Source organism: Narcine bancroftii, chromosome 1, assembly GCF_036971445.1.
Source record: "Narcine bancroftii isolate sNarBan1 chromosome 1, sNarBan1.hap1, whole genome shotgun sequence".
Lineage (NCBI taxonomy): Eukaryota > Metazoa > Chordata > Chondrichthyes > Torpediniformes > Narcinidae > Narcine > Narcine bancroftii.
In genome coordinates, this window is record NC_091469.1 from 129024177 (window position 1) to 129046961 (window position 22785).

Consider the following 22785-nt stretch of genomic DNA (forward strand, 5'->3'; position numbering starts at 1 on the left):
ATCCCTCAATCATGTTCCCTTTCCACCACTTGCACAATGTTTTTCCAAGCAACATTTGGGTGAATTGCCTCTGCACCTTCTTTAGTGCTACACATCATTCCTAGTGTCAATCTGCATGGAAACAGGCTCTGCATCCAGACTCATCAAAGCCAACCAAGTTCACCTGACCTTGTACCATTTCCCGGAGTTCAGCCCACATCCTTCCAAAGCTTCCCAATCCATGTACCTGGTTGTAATCCACCACTGCATCTGGTAGCTCATCCCAGATACACATCACTTTGTGTGAGGAACAATTTGCCCCTCCGGGCCCTTTCAAATCCTTCCCCTTTCATGTCCCCCTATTTTAGGCTTCCGTACTCTGGGAAAATGATTGCAATTATTCACCATACCTCTCATGACTTTATACAGGTTATGGTCCGAGGAAAAAAAAGTTCCAGCCTATGCAGCCTCTCTTTATAATTCAATCCAGGAAGCAATGGTTCTAGAACAGCAGAGTACTCCAGTTGAAGTTTAACCTATGTTTTATAAAGATGTACCATTACCTGCCTGCTCTTGTACTCGGTCATTTTACAAAGTGAAGGCCTTCTGAACCACATTAATCAGCTGTGCTTGCACCCTCGAGGAATCTTTGGACTTGCATACCAAGGTCCCCTCATTACTCCCAGTTTTGGGTTGTTTCTACATGGTATGCACGCACACAATGAACTCACATCATAGCTCAAACTTCAGTTCTTCAATCTTTAACTTCTAAGTGCAAAATACATTTATCTTACAAGTTTGAGGGAGGGGAACTTACTGTTTGAGAGCTATATTGGTAATCTTAGCATCTCTGTCAGGCGTAGACTGCAAGGTCTCCTGGCTGCTTCCTGTGTTGAAAGAGACAGTATCTGATATCCTGGATGGTGTTGAACAATTACTGTTATTCTGATTACTATTTGGAATTATCTCTTCGAGGAAAGAATCAACATCATCTATAAAATAAAGCATTTGAATATATTTCAGAAAAATCTCTTTCATTCTCACCCACATAAATCCACTTCTGGACTTTACCCCAATACCAAATTGCTATTATAACTAAACAATAGCACCGTTTTTAGTACAAATTGGGCATCATGTTCAGTGCAGATGTGTTGGATGAAGGAAGGGCTTGTTCCTGTGCTGATCTATTTACCTTAAAAATTAATACCCACATTTCTCTAGAAAATAGCTTGAACTCTTCACCATGTTCAGTATGAAGACCATAAGACATTGGATCAGTTATGTTCGAGTCTGCCCTACCATTCAATCATGAGCGGATCCATTTCCCATTCATCCCCCTTACCCAGTTTTCTCCTCCTAACCTTCGTGGCCTTGCTAAACAAGAAGCAACCAATCTTTCCCTGAAATACACCCAATGACCCGGCCTCCACTGGCACCTGTGGCAACAAGGCCCACAGATTTACTACCCTCTGGCTGAAGAAATACCTCTGCATCTCTGTTCTTAACCAGATGTCCTTTAATCCTGAAGTTGTGCCCTCTTGTCCTAGACTCTCCCACTACGGGAAACAACTTTTCTACATCTACTCCATGCCTTTTAACATTTGAAATGTTTAGACACCCCCTGCAGCGCACCCCCAACAATTCTCCTAAATTCAAACAAATACAGGCGGCTGTCAAATGATCCTTGTATAACCCTTTCATTCCTGGAAATATCCTAGTGAACCTCCTGCTCACAATACTCCAAGTGAGGTTTCACCAGTGCCTTATAGAGCCTTAACATCACATCCCTTCTCTTACATTCCTCTTGAAATGAAGGCCAGCATTACATTTGCCTTCTTCACCGCCGTTTCAACCTGCAAGTTTACCTTCAGGCTATTCTGCACGAGGACTCCCAGGTCTCTTTGCCTCTGGGTGTTTTCAATTTTCTCCCCATTTAACGAATAGTCTGCTCAGTTATTTTTTCTACCAAAATGCATTACTGCACACTTTCTGACCTTTTATTCTATTTTTCACTTCTCTGCCCATTCTTCTAACCTGTCCAAGTCCTTCTGCAGCTTTCATGTTTCCTCTACGTGACCTGTTCCTCCACTTACCTTTGTATCATCTGCAAACTTGGCCACAAAGCCATTCATTCCATAATCTAAATCATTAATATACAACATGATAAAAGTAGTCCCAACACCAACTAGCAACTGGTATTCAGTTCAGTTCAGAATTGCAACACATTCTGTTATAATAATTTGGTATTTGGGGCATAAATTAATTGGCACAAGGATCCCTAAAAAAATCCATGAAAATAGAACATATGGCCAACCACCAATTTCACACCCCTTTGCCACACTGACATGTCAGTACATGGCCTTGTGCACTGGCAGGTTGAGGAGAAACAACACCTTGTATTCTATCTTGGCAGTCTCTAATCAAATGGCATCAATACTGACTTCCCTAATTTCCATCAACTCCCTCCCCTTCTCTAGCTTTCCCTCATCCCTCTGACTCCCTTCCTCTAGCTCCTAACCCCTTCCCTCTCCTATTAGAGAACAATCTTTCTTGGCTATCTGCCCCATTTCCCATAATTTTCATTCTCTTTTTCCTCCCTCCCACTTATATCCACCTATCACCAAACTCCTCCTCCAGAGTAGGTCCTTTGCAGTCGGAATCAGGGGAATATATAATGGGGAATAAGGAAATGGCAGACCAATTAAATTTTTACTTTAGTTCTGTTTTTACAAGAGAGGATACAAATAACCTCCCAAGGATGTTGAGAAACATAGAGACTAATGCAAGGGAGGAACTGAAAGAAATCAGTATCTCTAAGGACATGGTCTTGGGGAAATTGATGGGATTGAAGGCAGATAAATCCCAAGGGCCTGATAATCTACATCCTAGGGTACTCAAGGATGTGGCCATTCAGATAGCAGATGCTTTAAGAATTATTTTCCAGAACTCGATAGACTCAGGATCAGTACCCATGGATTGGAGGGTAGCTAATGTTACCCCACTATTTAAAAAGGGGGGTAGAGAAAAAGCGGGGAATTATAGGCTGGTGAGCCTGGAAGTGGGCAAAATGATGGAATCCATTATTAAGGATGTAATAGCGGAGCATATGACTAGCAGAGAAGGGATCGGACAGAGTCAACATAGATTTACAAAAGGTAAATCATGCTTGACAAATCTATTGGAATTCTTTGAGATGGTGGCAGGTAAAATAGATGGGGGAGAGCCAGTGGATGTGGTGTACCTAGACTTCCAAAAGGCCTTCAATAAGGTCCCGCATAAACGACTGGCTTCCAAAATCAAGGCTCATGGGATTGGGGGCAAAGTATTGATGTGGATTGAGAACTGGCTGGCAGGTAGAAGACAGAGAGTTGGGATAAATGGCTCGTTTTCTGAGTGGCAGGCGGTGACCAGTGGGGTGCCACAGGGATCTGTACTGGGACCCCAGCTGTTCACAATTTACATTTATGATCTGGATGAGGGGATTGGATGTAATATCTCCAAATTTGCAGATGACACTAAGCTAGGAGGGGTTGTGTGCACGGAAGAGGGGGTCAGGAAGCTCCAGTGTGATTGGATAAATTGAGGGACTGGGCAGATACATGGCAAATGCACTACAATGTGGATAAATGTGAGGTTATCCACTTTGGTAATACAAATCGGAGGGCAGATTACTATTTGAATGGCAATAGATTAAGAGATGGGGAAGTGCAGAGAGACCTAGGGATACTTGTACACCAGTCTCTGAAGGCGAGCATGCTGGAACAGCAGGCGGTTAAAAAGGCAAATGGTATGTTGGCCTTCATATCAAGAGGGTTTGAATATAGGAACAAGGATACCTTACTGCAGCTGTACAGGGCCTTGGTGAGACCACACCTGGAGTATTGTGTGCAGTTTTGGTCACCTTATCTAAGGAAGGATGTTCTTGCAATGGAGGGAGTGCAGAGGCGATTCACCAGGCTGATACCTGGAATGGCAGGAATGACTTATGAGGAAAGATTGCACAAATTGGGATTGTACTCGCTGGAGTTTAGAAGATTGAGAGGGGATCTCATAGAGACGTATAAAATTCTGGCAGGACTGGACAGAATGGATGCAGATGGGACGTTTCCAATGATGGGAAAATCCAGAACCCGGGGCCATGGTTTGAGGATAATAGGACCGAGATGAGGAGGAATTTCTTTACCCAGAGGGTGGTGAATCTGTGGAATTCATTGCCACAGAGGGCAGTAGAGGCAGGTTCATTAAATATATTTAAGAGGGAATTAGATCTATTTCTTCAGTATAAGGGTATTTAAGGTTACAGAGAGAAGGCGGGGACAGGGTACTGAACTTTAAGATCAGCCATGATCTCATTGAATGGCGGAGCAGGCTCGAAGGGTCGAATGACCTACTCCTGCTCCTATCTTCTATGTTCTATGTTGCTGATTAGAGTGTCTGCCTGATTTTCAGTGTATCTGAATAAAGGGCTCTGACACAAAACATTGTCTATCTCTTGCTTTCTGTGGAGTCAAGGACCTCAATAATAGAGTTTAGCTCAGAGGAGGGCATTTTAGGTGCACGTAGTAATCCCAAGGCAAATCAAAGCAGATCTGGGCACGAAAACAATTGAACTACATTTCAAAAGTACATTGGTAGAGTATTTTGTGATTCAATAAATTGGGAAAAGATGCTAAATACACACCAGATATTGGCATTCTGCAAAGTATGTATGCATGTCCACTTTCATTTGTTTCAATCTTCATTCTTTTGTGGCATAAGGATTGCTTTGTTGTTAGGATTCTCTCACAATTGTTTAAGATCTTTAGAACAAATCAAGTGGAGGCATGTGACCTTTTCTGTCAGCTCTGATATTCCATATTGTGGTTGATCGTTTACTCCACTTTCCTGTACTGATCCCATACCTCTTGTTTACCTTTACATTAAAAAAGACTTCTGCCTTGAATATACTCAAAATGAGCCTCCGTAGCTCCATTGGTTAATGAATTCCAAAAATTTACACTAGGTGAAATAATTTCTTACTCCCAAACTGAATGGCCAACAACTTACTTTGAGAGTACAGCCTCTGGCTCCACACACTCCAGCCATTCCTATGTTTATCCTGTTAATCCCTATTAGAATTTTGTGTTTCAATGAAATTATGTCTTTTTCTTCAAACATTCCAAAACTTCTGCCTTAAATGCCAAACTTATCATGGGAATCATCCTAATGAATCTTCACTGGATTATTTCCATTGCAAGTACAGTGAAATCCCCATTATCTGCAATTCAAGTAACTGGCAGCCTCAAGCAACAGTCAAAAAACAGTGGAAAATGAATAGGTTAAAAATATGAAAGTTTAAAATTGGTGCTCTCTAGTGTTTAGTTTGCCAATCCATGCAACACACAATCTCAAGCAACTGGAAAATTCATTGATCCAGCATCTACCAATCCCCATAGGTGCAGGTACTGGGGATTTTTACTACATATTGCTTACATTTTAAATTTTTTCACAGCATGGTTACAGGCCCTTTCAGCCACCCAATTACACCCAACTGGCCTACAACCCCCAGCACATTTTGAAGGGTGGGAGGAAGGAGGAGCACCTAGGGAAAACCCATGCAAACACGGGGAGAACATACAAACTCCTTACAGACAGCGTGGGATTCGAGCCCTGGTCCCAATCGCTGGAGCTATAATGACGTTGTGCTAACGGCTATGCTAATCTTGCCGTCCCCAAGAAGACTGTACCCATACTTAATATCCCAGGGAAAATATCACAATGGTCCCATATACAGTGAAACCTCGTTAGAACACGATTTGTTAATCCGCGGAGTCGCTTATAGTGCGGGTATCTGTGGACCCCAAACTGCTAAGGGGCAGACTAAGACAATCAGCCGGTGACCCAACTCCCCGCACCTGACAGCTAAGGCAGGAGCTGTGCAGAAAGGAAACCTGAATCACATCAGAACAAGGTCAAGATTTAAAAAGGAAAAACTCTGAGACACATTTCCAGCACTGGAAGTTTTTTGTTTGCTTTGCAGTTCCAAACGAGTTCCACACCACCCAGGCCACACCCTCTTCACTCCCCTACCATCAGGAAAAAGGTACAGGAGCCCTGAAGACAACCACTCAGCGGCACAAGAACAACTTCTTCCCCACTTCTGTCAGATTCCTGAATGATCAATGAACCAAAGACACTGCCTTACTTTGACTTTTCGTGCACTATTTTTAATTTATTTTTGAATGGTGGTTTATATGAATGTTTGCACTTTGATGCTGCCACAAAAAACAACAAATTTCATGACTTGCTCATGACAATAAATTCTGATTCAGATGCTGCCTGACGTGCTATGTCTCAGGATTCTAGCAGCTGCTGCGTCTGTAATAAAATGGTTTCTTGTGGCTTCCCTTTACCCATATCGTACCCACATAGAGTTTATAATTGCCATTAAAAATAACCCGTTGTCCACACTCACTCAACAACAGTAATTCATTTCCATTTCTCTCTATTGCTCCATAGTTTGCTGCCTGACCTGCTGAGTACTGCCAGTATTTTCTGCCATTTGCTTTTCAATTATTATGCAAGAATGTGTCTGAGAGCAGAAAGTTTTCTTTTGCAAGAAACATCATTTTCTAAGACATTTGTATTTCAGTACCTCAGAACAGAGCAGGGATACTGGGTAAAGCAGCACAATGGAGGAATATCTTGCTTTTAGAGAGAATGCATGAGGTAAACTAGTTTACAATTAATAGAGTTGATTGCTGTGAATGGAAGACCAAGGGAAAATGGCATGTGCTTGACAGTTTAAGTCCCACACTGATTCTGTTTATTCAGCTTAATAACTGTTGATACACTTCTGTTTATTAAATCACAAGCCACGATTTTCCCAAATTCTTTAAAAAACTGTTTGAAAACAATGCTCTGTCGATGAGGACAGAGAAATGGGCTCCTTCTAAATCAAATGAATACAACTATCGCTTCAACAACAGATTTTCCAGGTTCCTGTGTATGCAGGAAGCCTATGAAAGACTGATTAGCAGGTGCCAGTCACTGGTTATTAAATTAAATCATTAAATTTAGACATACAGCATGGTAACAGGCCATTTTGGCCTACAAGCCCATGTCGCCCAACTACACCCAATTAACCTACTTCCTTCGGCATATTTCGAACAATGGGAAGAAACCGGAGCACCTGGAGGAAACTCATGCAGACACGGGGAGAACATACAAACTCCTTACAGACAACGTGGGATTTGAACCTAGGTCCCAATCATGGGTGCTGTAACAGAGTTGCAATAATTCCTAAGCTAACCGTGCCATGCTTGAGTTTACATGATACATCTTGAAAGTGGGTACATGTATCACTTGCAGCAGGTGTCTTTCCAAAATATCAAGGCCAGTTTTGTCATGCCTGATGCACAATCTAGAGATTCGGCGAGTTCGTTAATACTTAATTGGGATCGTGAGTGCATCATAACCAACCTCTTTTCTCTTTACTCAGTGCAACTACTTTTGGTTGAGTAACTGGTATTTCAATCAGGGGTGGCCTTAGTTCTGCCATCTTCATCTCTTCATCAGAAGTGGTATTTTCAGAATCCTGAAAAGGGTGACCGAATGAGGCATAATTCATAATTATTTATAAGGTGCATACAATAAATTGCATTTTACAGTAGTTATAAAAACACTGAAAGTTTTCCTCTCAACTTTTGCTATGGATACAAACTAAACTGGGAAGTTAACCAACCCATACAAACGATAAATATGGTGCATTTTGCATTCTCAATGATATGGGAAAAGCTCATCTAAATATCAAATCACTGCAAAGTTGCTCCTGGCAAGCTTTCCTATTGAGTGGAAGATTTTTCAAAGTTATACAGAGCACAAACAGACGCCATAGCATTTCAAAGAGGGGAGGGGGGGAAAAAACCCAAAGTGCCCCAATGCATATCAAATGTTCCTTGAGAACATCAAACAGTATTGATGGGGCAACAGTTAACATTTCACATCAAGGACCTTTCATCAGATGGACTCAGTGGAATTTCTGGTGTATTTTTATTGAATGACAACATTGTCTGACTGGTTTAATGTATCCTAGATTTTATACCTTAAATGGATGGGAGGGGGGAGGTCGGGAAGGTGGGATGGGAGGAGGGAGGGGCGGGGAGAAAATGGCACTGTATATGTGTGAAAAGGAAAAAGTGTGTATCATGGTTAATGTGATTTATGGTGTGAAAAATAAAAAAATTTTAAAAAAAGAAAAAAAAAGGACCTTTCATCAGGAGCACATTCTACAGATATAGACTGTTCAGGTCATTTGCAGTAATTGATTTTTATTTAATATTTACAGCCTCTATTGTGTTTTTTTAAAAAGCCATAGCAAGATCATGACTTTATACCGACAGGAACAATTATTTTTGTTCAAAAGCACAGCAATAAATTCAAAGAAAAAAAAAGTAAAACTGAATCACAGCTAAAAAACAATTCAGGAAGGGACATTGCAACCAACAGAACACTGGTATTTGATACACAAAAGAAAAAAAAATCACTAAGTGCTCAGTAATGAACTGATACCAACTGAGTTTTAAAATTTATACATCCCATTTTAGTCAAAGGGCCAGAAAATAAATGATGCGCAACACTGTGAACATTTATTCCAATTACCAACATACCTCAAGGACATCATCATCAAGAGATTTATTCACATCCTCTGCATCATCCACAACAGTGTTTACTTGTGTATCTTCTACACTGCTACTCAGATCCTCTTCAGTGATTTCGTTTATGCAATTTTCCACCATATTCAGTTCCACATTTTCTGACGATTTGATGCATTCGCTAGCATTTTCCTTTACCTGATAATATAATCACCAATTTTAATTTGAGAAGATGCGCTTCCCTATTTTATACTGTTTCTTAAATTTAACATGCAGTGGAACTCCAATAATCCAGCACCCTCAGGACTTTGGACAACAGGAATATTACCCTCAATTATTTCATTGCAGGGTAACAAATTTTCTTCAGGATCCGAATGAATTTAAAGAGGAAAGAGCTCTGGCTATGCACCCAGTAACATGCAGTCACTTTAGAGTATCTGGATTTGTGATAAGAAAGTAGCCAGTGCCGAATAGTCAGGATTACAGAACAACTGGATACCTGATGACCAGAGTTTTACTGTTTCATGCAATGGAGCAAAGTAGTTTGATGGAACAATGGCAGCGACACAGGTACGAATCTAAGGAGTTTGTATGTACTCCGTGTCCTCTAATTGCTCAAAAAATGTACGGGGATTGTAGGTTCATTGGAGTACTTGTGTGTGTGTGTGTGTGTGTGTGTGTGTGTGTGTGTGTGTGGGTGGGGGGGTGTGTGTGTGGGGATGGGTGTGTGTGTGTGTGTGTGTGTGTGTGGGTGTGTGTGTGTGCGGGTGGGGGGGTGTGTGTGTGTGGGGGTGGGTGTGTGTGTGTGTGTGTGTGGGTGTGTGTGTGTGTGTGTGTGGGTGGGTGGGTGGGTGTGTGTGTGTGGGTGTGGGTGGGTGGGTGGGTGGGTGTGTGTGTGGGTGGGTGTGCGTGAGCGTGTGTGTGTGTGTGTGTGTGTGTGTGTGTGTGTGTGGATGGGTGGGGGGGGGTGGGAGAAGGGGGGCTTGTGCTCCAAAAGGGCCTGTTTCCATGCTGTATGACTAAATGTTAACAAATTTAAATATGCAGTCAGACTTGTATCTATTGCAGAGCTATATGAATTTGTGAAACATTAGTCACAATGACTGCTAAAAAAAATAATCCAGTTAGCAAAAATATTCTACATCTGCTCATTTTTTTCCCTGAAATTTGAAGGAAGCTATTAAATGCACATTCTCCTAAAAAAAATTGTGAATCTTTACGAGTCCAGGACCACGAGTGCAGACGAATCCAGGACCATGCCTGCATATTGCAGAAGAGTCCAGGACTATGCATGTATATTGCAGAAGAGATGTCCAAGTGCACCAAATGTTTGTTTATTTGTCATTCAATTGTACCAGTACAATCCGACAAAATAGCATTCTCCAGTCCACAGTGCAAATGCAGACATATATAACACACAAATAATGCATATACACAGTATATACATACATATATTAAAATAAACATTATTAATAGAGTCATGGAGAGTTGTTTTAGCAGTTCAACAGTCATTCAGTAATCTCACTGCCCGTGGGAAGAAGCTGTTCCTCAGCTTGATATTTCTGGCTCTATCTTTTTATTGACAGAAGTATCTTTGCGTGGCCATTTCCAAATATCCAAAATGGAAGGCATGCAGGCAAAGGTCCCTCGAAGCTGTGCGCATGCACACAAAGAAAATCATCCACGTACACGCACGTGCACACCTTCGAGGGACCAAAAACGTCCAAAAACTCTCTCAGTACGGGGGAGGGTGCTTATATCGCGAGCTTCCACTTGTGATGTTATTTTTAGGGCGGGGGGGGGGGGGGGGCAATGCCCGCTAATGCCTCCCCTTCTCGCCGGCACTGGTCATTGATTTCTATATCCATACACACACATATTCATTGATAGATAGATATTACACACACATAAACATACATACAGTGTTTCAAAAAAATTATAATTTTAAAATAAAATTTAAGCTCTATTGAGAAAACAAATTATCACCTTAGTTATTTAATTAAATAAAAATTCTAAAATTACTTTTTTTTGCCTATATAAATCCAGCCAACCTATCTCTCTTCTCTTTGGCTTGGCTTCGCGGACGAAGATTTATGGAGGGGTAATGTCCACGTCAGCTGCAGGCTCGTTTGTGGCTGATAAGTCCGATGCGGGACAGGCAGACACGGTTTCAGCGGTTGCAGGGGAAAATTGGTTGGTCGGGGTTGGGTGTTGGGTTTTTCCTCCTTTGCCTTTTGTCAGTGAGGTGGGCTCTGCGGTCTTCTTCAAAGGAGGTTGCTGCCCGCCGAACTGTGAGGCGCCAAGATGCACGGTTGGAGGCGAGATCAGCCCACTGGCGGTGGTCAATGTGGCAGGTACCGAGATTTATTTAGGCAGTCCTTGTACCTCTTCTTTGGTGCACCTCTGTCACGGTGGCCAGTGGAGAGCTCGCCCTATAACATGATCTTGGGAAGGCGATGGTCCTCCATTCTGGAGACGTGACCCACCCAGCGCAGCTGGATCTTCAACAGCGTGGACTCGATGCTGTCGGCCTCTGCCATCTCAAGTACTTTGACGTTAGGGAAGAAGTCGCTCCTATACTTCAACATAAATCAGCGATTATCTGCAAGAGCTCTTTTTCCCAGTCAATGATTTATCTTTCTGCATATTACATACAATGCATTTATACAGTAAAAAGCCAACCACTGGCTCCAACTCTCCACACTTCCACAACCATCAACAAAATAAACGGCGCCTCACTCATCCTCTTTCAAAGATCAAAGCCCACCACATGCCACTACTCCACTTGACATTGACTGAAGCGGTGCTACCCAAGATCGCCCCAGAACTACATTCCTGCCCCCTATGTTCCTGAATCTCCCGTCTGTGGGCCCACTATGCACGGGCCAACCAGCCTCAGTAACTACCCACCGAGCATGCGTCAGCTGGCCCCCGTACTCAAATCCATCACGCATGCGTGCAGGAAGGAACATGGCCATTGTTGCCTCATTTGATATGCAAGTTTCCCCCTCCTTTGCTTTTCATTTGGAGGTGTAGGGCCTATACCCCAAAGGGAGGACATATCAACGTGCGGCTCAAGGTGGCACTGGACAGAGGACAGAGTCCTCAGAAACCAGACTGTCCACCTAGAGTAGCTGGAAGATGCTGCATGTGGCTTGGTAAGGTTTCTCCCTCTTTACACAATGATTCCAGTAAATCACATTGACGAGAGGGAGATACCAGTGATTCTCTCTTCCACTTTTATGGTCCTGTGGATTGACCTCTGATCCCATGCTCCACGGTAATTGTAAATACTGTGATGTGGCTGGAAAAGAGCTCCTTTAGGACATTGAAAAATGGTAGCCAGTAGCCTTGCCTGCCTCAGCCTTAAAAGGAAGTGCAATCACCTTTGTGCCTTCCTGACGAGTGAAGAAGAGATGTTGTCTGTCCAGGATAGGTCACTTCTTAAGTGGACTTTGAAGAAGCTGATGCTCTCCACTACCTAATGATTAATGTGTAACGAAGGGTGGTCATCCCTAGCCCTCCTGAAATTCACAATCATCTCCTTTTTTTTGTCCACATTGAGACTCAGGTTCTCCTATCATTTTACTAGATGGTGCCACCTCCTCTCTGATTTATGACTCAATCCTCATGTCATTTCCAAACAATGACTCTGTTGGATCTGGCTTCGCAGTCGTGGATCAGTAGAGTGAACAGGCATGGACTGAGCAGACGGCCCTGAGGGACTCTAGAGCTTAGCATGACAGAGCTCGATGTTCTGCTGCCAACCCAGACAGACTGTGGTCCAGAAATCAGTTATGGAAAGGGATGTTGAATCCCAGCGAGAGCAGCTTCTCCAACAACCTCTGGGATATGATCGTATTAAATGCTGAGCTGAAGTAAATGAACAGCAGTCTTGTGTATGAGGCATTGTTCTTCAAGTGGGTCAGGATGGAGTGGAGGGACAAGGCTATAGAATCGTCAGTGAAATGGTTCCGTTGAAATGAAATGGGTTAATTGTCTCTGGCAACTGTGCTTTGATGCGTTCCATTAATAGACACTCAAGGTATGTCTTAATGGTGGAGGTCAGTGCCATGGGAGTTAGTCATTGAGGCATGTTACTGTCACCCACTTTGGTACTGGGATGATGGTGGCTGTTCTTCAGGGGGAGGCAGAGCTTTCTTTGGTCAAACCATGCGCAGAAGATGTTCAGTCTGTCTGGAAGGATGTCATTTACTCGTAAGGTTGTCTTGTGATTGGTTATTGTTTTGACACTTTGCCACATGCGCCTTGTGCTCTTGCCACCTTGCCCCATGCGCCTTGTGCTCTTGCCACCTTGCCCCATGCGCCTTGTGCTCTTGCCACCTTGCCCCATGCGCCTTGTGCTCTTGCCACCTTGCCCCATGCGCCTTGTGCTCTTGCCACCTTGCCCCATGCGCCTTGTGCTCTTGCCACCTTGCCCCATGCGCCTTGTGCTCTTGCCACCTTGCCCCATGCGCCTTGTGCTCTTGCCACCTTGCCCCATGCGCCTTGTGCTCTTGCCACCTTGCCCCATGCGCCTTGTGCTCTTGCCACCTTGCCCCATGCGCCTTGTGCTCTTGCCACCTTGCCCCATGCGCCTTGTGCTCTTGCCACCTTCGCCTTGTGCTCTTGCCACCTTCGCCTTGTGCTCTTGCCACCTTGCCCCATGCGCCTTGTGCTCTTGCCACCTTGCCCCATGCGCCTTGTGCTCTTGCCACCTTGCCCCATGCGCCTTGTGCTCTTGCCACCTTGCCCCATGCGCCTTGTGCTCTTGCCACCTTGCCCCATGCGCCTTGTGCTCTTGCCACCTTGCCCCATGCGCCTTGTGCTCTTGCCACCTTGCCCCATGCGCCTTGTGCTCTTGCCACCTTGCCCCATGCGCCTTGTGCTCTTGCCACCTTGCCCCATGCGCCTTGTGCTCTTGCCACCTTGCCCCATGCGCCTTGTGCTCTTGCCACCTTGCCCCATGCGCCTTGTGCTCTTGCCACCTTGCCCCATGCGCCTTGTGCTCTTGCCACCTTGCCCCATGCGCCTTGTGCTCTTGCCACCTTGCCCCATGCGCCTTGTGCTCTTGCCACCTTGCCCCATGCGCCTTGTGCTCTTGCCACCTTGCCCCATGCGCCTTGTGCTCTTGCCACCTTGCCCCATGCGCCTTGTGCTCTTGCCACCTTGCCCCATGCGCCTTGTGCTCTTGCCACCTTGCCCCATGCGCCTTGTGCTCTTGCCACCTTGCCCCATGCGCCTTGTGCTCTTGCCACCTTGCCCCATGCGCCTTGTGCTCTTGCCACCTTGCCCCATGCGCCTTGTGCTTTTGCCACCTTGCCCCATGCGCCTTGTGCTGTTGGTGTCACACAATTAACTATGGATCCTCTAAGTGTACCCAAGTTTTGCCTTCCAGATTGCTTGGGAGAGCTCAGCCCTGGCTGATCTTAATACCAATTTGACTTCTGCCCTCAAGGCTACATCTTGAGCTCTGATAAGTGCATGGACTTCTACATCCAATCATCCTCTTTAGCCCTGGTCATATAGCATTTGATCTCCATGACATCCTCAATGCACTTGCTATTGTAGCCAGTCACTGAGCTCTTGTACTTGTTAATGTTTACGTAGCCGTTGTAGGTGGCCTGAAGCAGCTCCAATCCAAGTTCTCAAAGCAGTCTCGTAGTGCAGCCGTGTCCCTCCCCCCCAATACCCAGGCACGTCTTGATCTCTCTGAACAGACAGTTTGTTTTATCATGGGTTAGCAGGATCCTGCTTTTTAGAAAAATGTTTCTGTCCTTGTAAATACTCAGCTAAATTGTGACACTTCTGCCCCAGGTTTCCAAAGATGTAGGATTATGTGTAGCTATTTTTAATCAAAATCATTCCTTTCAACTACCAAAAAAATGTATCCAATCTTTGAGAGGAAAGAATGCATTTTTCTAAGTGTAGCTCACCAGCTGATTATAATTGGCAAATAATTAACTTTTTCTAATTTATCTGTTTCAAGCAAAAATTGTACTTTCACTTGCCCATCTACTGATCATGGACTCAATAAGAAAGGCATCCCATGGCAATTATTAGTACTTTGCTGTATTAGCCCCATTCACACCGGTACTTTAACCCAGTAATTAACCGCAAATCTACCGGTTAACGTGCCAATTAGCACGCAGGCGTCAGATCGCCCTGGGGGTGAACCACCTAGGAGGGCGCATCATTACCGATTTGTTTTGAATCAGTGTACAGGTTAGCCCAGTGTGAAAGGGGCAGCGGGTATACAGGATGTCTTCGCTGGAGGATAGGTGACCCTTTGCTCTGGGATGCCGGGTGGTGAGTATGAAAGGGCGCAGAGAACTGGTTAACATTGGTACAGCGTGAACAGAAAAATCGCTATTTTGAGCCGGTTCACTGAACCGCCAACTTACCAGTTAGCCAATGTGAAAAGGACTAGTTGCTCACCTCTACATAATTTTTTGTCATCACTCGATCATCATTTTGCTTCATTTCATTTCCAGAGTCATTTGAATTCCCATCATCCTTTAATCTGTGGACCACACTCTGTGCAGTTTTAACCATGTTTTTGAGTTCATCAGGATATGGTGTTGGATACCTTTTCAAATTACCTTCCTACAGGTGAACAGATTTCAGTTAATTCATTACCTCTAACAGGAGTGGCAAATTGAATATTTATTTGCCCAGTTCAATACATTTCAACTGGAGGAAAATATAGTTGGAATAGTTGTACGCTACTTCTACATACTCAGTGAAATGTTAGTCAAATCTTGATCAAATTTCAGCTTAAATTTTCAGCCATTCTATACAACCCTGCAGCATTGGCAAATATATAGATAGAAGTCATCATAATCCAATACATCGAAATCTTGGAATATTTCATTTTAATTCCTAATGATTTTTATGCCATTGTGGATAATCAGATTAGAAGGTGCAATTAACTACAAGCTTTATTTAATGTCCTGATATATGAGTATTCACATGGACTCTCTGCCAGGATTTAATTGTACTAAACTTGTGTATTAAAATTAGTTTCAAATAGCGGGCACTTGTGTGAGGCCGTCACCTGGGTCTCCTACCATTTCATCGCAGAAAATAGAGACACTTAAAAATATTTTTTGCTGCTTTCCTAGCAGATTCATTCTAAGTTACAAGGGCATTGCCTTGGAGGCTTACCTAAAACATTCTGCTCCTCTTTGTAGATCTTGCAGCAATGTTACCCACAACAGAGATTTAGCTCAGGACATACAAAACTAGGATCTCTTCTCATCCTAGTCTGTACAACAAAGTACAAGAAATAGCTGCAGAATTGCTTGAAGAGAATGCTCTGGGATATTTTATTTTCCCTTACTGTGATTTTACTCAACTGAATCCTTACAGCAGTCTTAACTTTCTGTACAATGCTTCAAAAACCTTGCTGCAACAGTTCCAAGCAAAACCATTTGAATTAAACAACACTAGCCAGGTTATCTATTGTACTGTTCACTTCTTCCCCCGCTCTCTGCCAAACCATATTGCACCCCTGCAAAATAAACTGGAAACCACTTTGCTAGCATTGGCTCTTCCCACCCCCCACCCCCACAAAAAAACCTTTCAGCTGAAAGTCTATGTGACATCACAATTAGAGCTCCAGCAAATGTCATCCTATCAGTCAAAGCATTTAAAATATGTTGATGGTCGCACTTTTTTCAATGTACTTGGTACAGTGTTTGATGTTGCGAAACATGCTCCCATCTTCAATTTTTTTTGAAAAGATAGCAAGTCATTTTCCTTACCAGTAAATTGTAAACTAATTTAGTCTGTGTTTACTCAGTTACTGATAATTGCTTGGAGTGAAGTGCAAGCTTGCACATTATTCACACTGTATTTACAATCCACAATTCAGCTAAACTATTCTCACTTAAAGTGAACAGGATGAGATGGCCTCTGGAAATACTTCACGCAATTAATCATTTGTCAACGATGATATATTTAGATGGCTGCGGCAGAGATTTTGTATAACCCAGAAAGTAGGGGTGGGCCAGGTGATCTGCGGAGATTTCCCATTTTATGAACACGCTTCACTTAACATCATCACACCAATGTGGCAGAGATGAGCTGTTTTAACTTCTCATGCATGGCAACCTTTCGCCTCCTTGCGCTGCAATGGAATTTAGCGTACATATTCACACCTTGCTTCGTTCACAAGGGTGCAACCAATAATAGCCAATTAACCTTGGTTAAAACAAAATCTTTTAAAGGTGATGGAAAGCAGTGCAACTTAAGTGAATTAGATTGACTAGTTCCTTATCTCACCCGTGGCGGTGCCACTCTTTCATCCTCGTCTTCGTCACACTCAAAGGCTACTTGAGCCCGCTGCTTCCTCTGCTCCTCCCACAGCGAAGGATTGAAACTTTCATTATCTGAGATAAACAACACTGCAACAGTAAAAGAATATGACTTTCTGTTAGAAATCCCCTATAGAAAACAGGAACAAATAATCCATCGTCTTCAAGCTGAGCATACCTCAAAGGCTTCAACTAAAATATTACAAATTACAGCAGATATATACTTATCAAACTGAAGTTAAATTACATTTATTGGGGGCATTTGACACATACAATCTACAACAGAATTTTACAACAAGCGCTCAAAAGCAAGCAAAAAGAATAGTAGATTATTCAAGTGCACTGAAATCAAAACTAATAGGCTGCCATCCAAATTCTGCTGCAACAAATGATGTGATGGTTCCACGCCTCATTTATACAGCCTTCAAATTATTTTTTTGGAGGTACATACAGACAAATACAAGTCAAGTTCAAGTGGTTAGGAGGAGGCAGGGAAAGAAGTTCTATGCAATGCCATCCATTTTAAATGCAGTACACATTCCTTTCTGTAATGGTATTGGATGGTGCTGCTAGCAGATTTCCATGAAATAGGTTTCATCAACAGGGTTTTGTATTTAATGATTGAGGGCTCTTAGTGGCGCTTCTTTCTCACTAGGTGCTCTTGCCTCGTTTATTATTGTCATTCACCAGTTCCAGGGGACAGATGAATTTCAGAAACCGGCATTGTCATGGAGTGATACAGCACAGAAATGGGACCTTTAGCCCAGAATCTATACTGACCACTTATTTATCCTACTCTAACCCATTTTCTTCTTCCCATTCCATCCCTCAACTCTGTCCTAGTCTGAATAGCAAATCATATTGAAGAATTCTTGACAGCCGGAACGTAAAAACCAAAAATCTTTTTAAAGTGTTTCACAGAACACGAGACAAATGGAACAATAGAATAAATTTTTAAAATGAAGACAACCATCACTTAAAATTCAGGTAGTGTTTCATGAGGGATTTTCATCCCATTTCTTTGGTCCAAATTGGTGGACAACTCACCCTAAGCATCAAGTTTCACCATCCAAAGTGTCAATTTCAATTTGACTTAGAAACACTAAGTATATGGCATGACTAATGCAAACATCAAACCACTAGATTTATTCTTCTTCAGTCAAATCCAATTCTCGAAGACAAATTTTAGGATTCAAAAATATTATTAGTCCTAGTATGGGGGTTCTACTGAATTTAGGAGGGATGTGATTACTGATTTGAGTCTTCTATTCACAAATCCTGTAACTTTGACACTATGAATCGAGGTGTATGGTGGATCGTACAGGGAAGAAAATGTTATAACAGTGTATATGAGAGATAATTGCCATTACATTTATTTTTACCCTGTTGATCAAGTTATTAATTTAAGTGGATGAATAACAGTAAATCATTTGAAATTTCTCCTCAATCTCCACCAATTTACAAAGATCATTAAAGACAACTGAAATAGAGTTCTAGAAGGATGCATATTAACACCCCATACTTTAAGAATATCAACTCCACAGCATCCCTCTTCTGGTGTTGCGTTGCACGTAGAGAATGGAGAACCTGGAGTTAATCTATTCTATGCTGTGGAATGAAGCATTCAAAATCACAAATGGTTTTGGAAAATTTCTAATGACAAAGGGTTAATATTTAAAAGACAAAGATTTTAGTTGATTGGAAAAGGAACTGCCAGGTTCCTTTACCAGGTTAGGGACTGATTTAAGTGTGGATTTCAGTGGCAACTGATTTGGTCAAGTTTTTTTTTAAAAAAGGGCTCAATTATCAGCAAAGAGCATCTCATATACCAATACAAAGGAATATTATGCATGGACACAATCAATTTAATATTATAATCCTGCACTCCACCAAAACATGATACAAAGAAAGGCACTGACACAGGACAGACTTGTGTGTAATCCATTTCAACTCACTTTGAAAGAAAATATAACTGGATATTTTTGGACAAGCACTTGTGGAATCATATCTCATCTTAATGTTGTGCAGGGGAGAAAACTTGGTTCCAACTTTGTGAGATATCAGGACTCAAAGGAATTGAAAGAGTGAGATAGAAAAAGAATTGCTTTAAATTTGACTGAAACCTACCATCTTCTGTTCTGGGCTGCTGAGGGAACATATAGTTTGTTAGTACTTGCTTCTGTGTATCTGGATCCACCTCTTTCTGAAGGGGAATAAGTGGTTTGGACTGCAAAAGGAAAAGTTCATGTTACTGCTTTAAGGCAGATCCCAATATAACCATATAACATATAACAGTTTATGGCATGGAAACAGGCCATTTCGACCCTTCAAGTCCACGCCTTCTCTCAAACAACTCCGCTAGATCCCCCACCTATTCTCCGCCCATAACCCTCCAACCCCCTCCTATCCATGTATATATCCACCCTCCTCTTAAATGAAAGAATTGACTCTGCCTCAATTATTTCCTCTGGAAGATTATTCCATTCAGCCGCCACTCTCTGAGTGAAGAATCATCCTCTAATGTTTCTCCTAAAATTTTGCCCCCTTACCCTCAACTTGTGTCCTCTTGTTTCAACCTCCCCTGCTCCCCTACTTGCATCTATATCTATTCCCTTCATAATTTTAAACACTTCTATCATATCCCCTCTCACTCATCTATGTTCCAATGAATAAAGTCCTAACCTCTTCAATCTTCCTCTGTATGCATGTTTTTTTTTTGGAAAAACAATAATACACATGGAAACATTTCAGAGGTAACAGCTTTGCATTTGGCCAGTAAACTATAGGAATAATGTTGCATCTGGAACAAAACCAAATCTGCTGGAGGAACTCAGAGGGTGAAACAGCATCAGTGGGAGAAAAAGAATTGTCGACATTTCCAGTTGAAAACATATTCAGTCTTGATGAAAGGTTGTGAGCACATCTCGGCAGCTCATCCTTGAAACAGATCGTCGTAATTATACTCATATCTCTCCTGATTGCCGAGTACTTAATGCCAGAAGTGTAATCAGAAAAGAAAATGTTCGTGCAAAGCTTCTGCCACAAGCAATAACATACAAGGGCTCATGCACCAAAAGTGGTGCATTGGATGATTAGAAGTGGCACAGGTACGTGCCGCTTTAACGTCCATGATACGTTCTGTGAAATTGAGCCTTATGCGATGTGGATGTTGTGTAAACACCATATAATATACTTCGCAAAGCTATATGGAATACTGTAGTGTACCTGTAAACTTTCTATTTGTAAGAAGGGATCAGTGTGGGAACCAACAAGAGGCTGTGCGCAGAGAGCCGGGCAGCGTGATCAGTATGGGGCTGCGGGGACTGACATGGGGCTGTGGGGAGAGAGTGGGGCAGTCAGATCATTTTGGGTATACCATTTCCTATAGCTAGCGACCATGGATGTATCTGTGGTTGGACATGGCCCGAACAGACATTAAGTGGCCCATACCTATAATAGAAAGTAAGCCTATTCAAGCAAAAAGTATTAACCAAAAAGAGATATGTAGAAAAAAAATCTATAACAGGAATTCAAGCAGTTTAGAGCTAGAAATAGGTTTTACTAAGGATCTAAAACAGCAATTATTTTTAGCGAAATCAAGACTCAAAAGTCTCCTATTAAGTAATATTCATCTTGTATTTATATTAAATCAATATATCATGTAAAAATGCTAAATATGTCTATATTAACATATTTTTAGATGAATTGTTATATGGCACATCTGAACGCGTGAAAAAATTGACCCATGGCATGTAAAAGGTTAGCCATCCCGGGTCTAGACTTTTACAAGAACTCTCAACTGCTACCTTTTGAATACTCAGTGACCATTGATTTTGCTTATGAATACAACTTAGATCAAAAAGTTAAAAATGTAGCTGCTAAAAGTCTTAAATACAAACAGAAAATGATGAAAATGCTCAACAGGCCAGGCAACACCCAAGGAGAGATAAATACTTAAGTTCCCTTAAAGAGGCATCCAAGCAAAATTATTGAACTGGTTAAGAGATTGATTAGTGGAAGATTCAGACTACGGAGAATAAAACTGTTCTCAAATTGAACAGATGCAACTAGTTGGTGGTCTCCCACATGCTAGGGCTTCAACCCCTCACAACATTCATGACAACGGTAACACAAGAGGGAGCTATATCTTCAGGTTTGTTGCTGAAGCAGCTTGATGGTGCAAGTAGGCAGTGTAGATGGGATGATGAAACGACAAAAGAAGAGGACCTTCCCCCACCCCCAATGGATATGGGCACGATCACCATTTATTACCGAAACCCATCAGGTTAAAATGAGTAAAATTACACCAAGCAGGTTTTTTTTTTAATCTCAGCCCGTGTGCAGCTGCCCATGCCTGATCCAAAACAAACTACCATTCCCATCATAATGCAAATGATGAAAACCAAGTACCAAAGTGAAAAATGGACCACGTGCAAGGATCACTAAAATTTAATGATCAGCAACAAAAAAAAGAAATGAAGATCTAATGGAATTGTATGTTTTTTTAAAAAAAATCTAGAATGCAAAGTGGACAACATTCAGCTTCATTTTACAAAATGATTGCTACAGCATCTGGAGAATTGTGCATTGCATGAGGCGCAGCAATTTAGAAAGGATATATTTATCTAAAAGGGTATCACAGATGCATCGCATTACCAGCAGGCAAACAATTAAATAAGAAAAATTACAGAAACATAGATGCATTGGAAGACAGGGAAAGGAACTATTTGATTATTTTTAGAATTTGGCAAGCAGTTGTTAAAGAAGCATCTTTCTCAATTGAAAGAACCTACCTAGAACAAGGCCAAAATTTCTCAAGCACAAAATCAATTTATGACTGAAGAATTTCCAACTGTGACAAATCTCCATGCCCAATTCACCCAGCCTCACACTGATGCACCCGCCAAATTCACCCAGCCTCACACTGATGCACCCGCCCAATTCACCCAGCCTCACACTGATGCAACCAACATTTTGGTCAGTCTGCACAAAAACAGTTCAATACACAAAAGTGCTGGAGAAACAGCGGGTCATGCATAGAAAGCAAAGATATATAAACAACATTTCAGGCCAGAACTACCTTTACGAAGGGCTTAGGCCCAAAACATTAGTTAATCAGTAATTATATCTTTGCTTCCTATGGATGCTGTACGATCTCGAGTTTCTCCTGCATTTGTGTATTGAACTACAATGACTGCGGACTTCACTTAATGTCATGCATGGATTAGGCTAGCCTTCCCGACTCCTGCCAAAGGTCAGGAACTCTCAGTGCCAAAGCTGTAGAGCACATCACTTGGGCAAAATATATGGATCACAGGCATCAAGATGGAAAGGTTAGGACTTGGGGATGAGAAAAACTGACTAAAAAATCCTGCTGCTCTAGAAGTAAAAATAAAGATCAGTAATAAAAGTCAAGACTAATGAATTGATTTGAGAGGGAGGTTAAATAAGGAGTGAATGTGCACCTTATGGAACCATGCGCTGAAATCAAAGGGAATAGAACAGGGAAGGAACTTTAATGTGGAAAATTAGTCTCAAAAATTACAAATTTCACCTTTAACATAATGTTGGATTAAAATTAAAAATTATTGGAAAAAATCCTGAAGTTTTCAAATGAACATTAAAAAACACTTCTCCTGCCACTAGCAACATGCATTAGAAAATTAAAACCCAGCAAGGGAGCAAAACACAAAGAGAATAATAAAATTGCCTCATGGCAATTTAGAACAAATATTAATAATCAGTGCTGCCCTTTCATGTTCTGTTGCACTATTGACTAAAAGGAAACAAAAAAAAATCTGCAAAACTCCCAACATGAAGAGCAGCTCAAGTGCAGAGTTAAATCAAAGCTACAG

The 22785-nt window shown here is 42.1% G+C and overlaps 1 protein-coding gene across 6 annotated transcripts in view; it reads right to left on the reverse strand.

Annotated features, from left to right (window-relative positions):
• Window positions 1–22785, reverse strand: part of erbin (erbb2 interacting protein) — a 313125-nt gene that overhangs the window by 49533 nt on the left and 240807 nt on the right. For 5 of the 6 annotated variants that reach the window (XM_069939183.1, XM_069939193.1, XM_069939201.1 and 2 more), the window contains 6 exons: window positions 19058–19157; window positions 16899–17020; window positions 15051–15218; window positions 8628–8810; window positions 7441–7555; window positions 797–971 (listed from right to left, as the gene is read on the reverse strand). In XM_069939183.1, coding sequence (XP_069795284.1) covers window positions 797–971; window positions 7441–7555; window positions 8628–8810; window positions 15051–15218; window positions 16899–17020; window positions 19058–19157 — 863 coding nt within the window. The remainder of the gene's footprint in view (window positions 1–796; window positions 972–7440; window positions 7556–8627; window positions 8811–15050; window positions 15219–16898; window positions 17021–19057; window positions 19158–22785) is intronic. The other variant, XM_069939212.1, reaches the window with a different exon arrangement.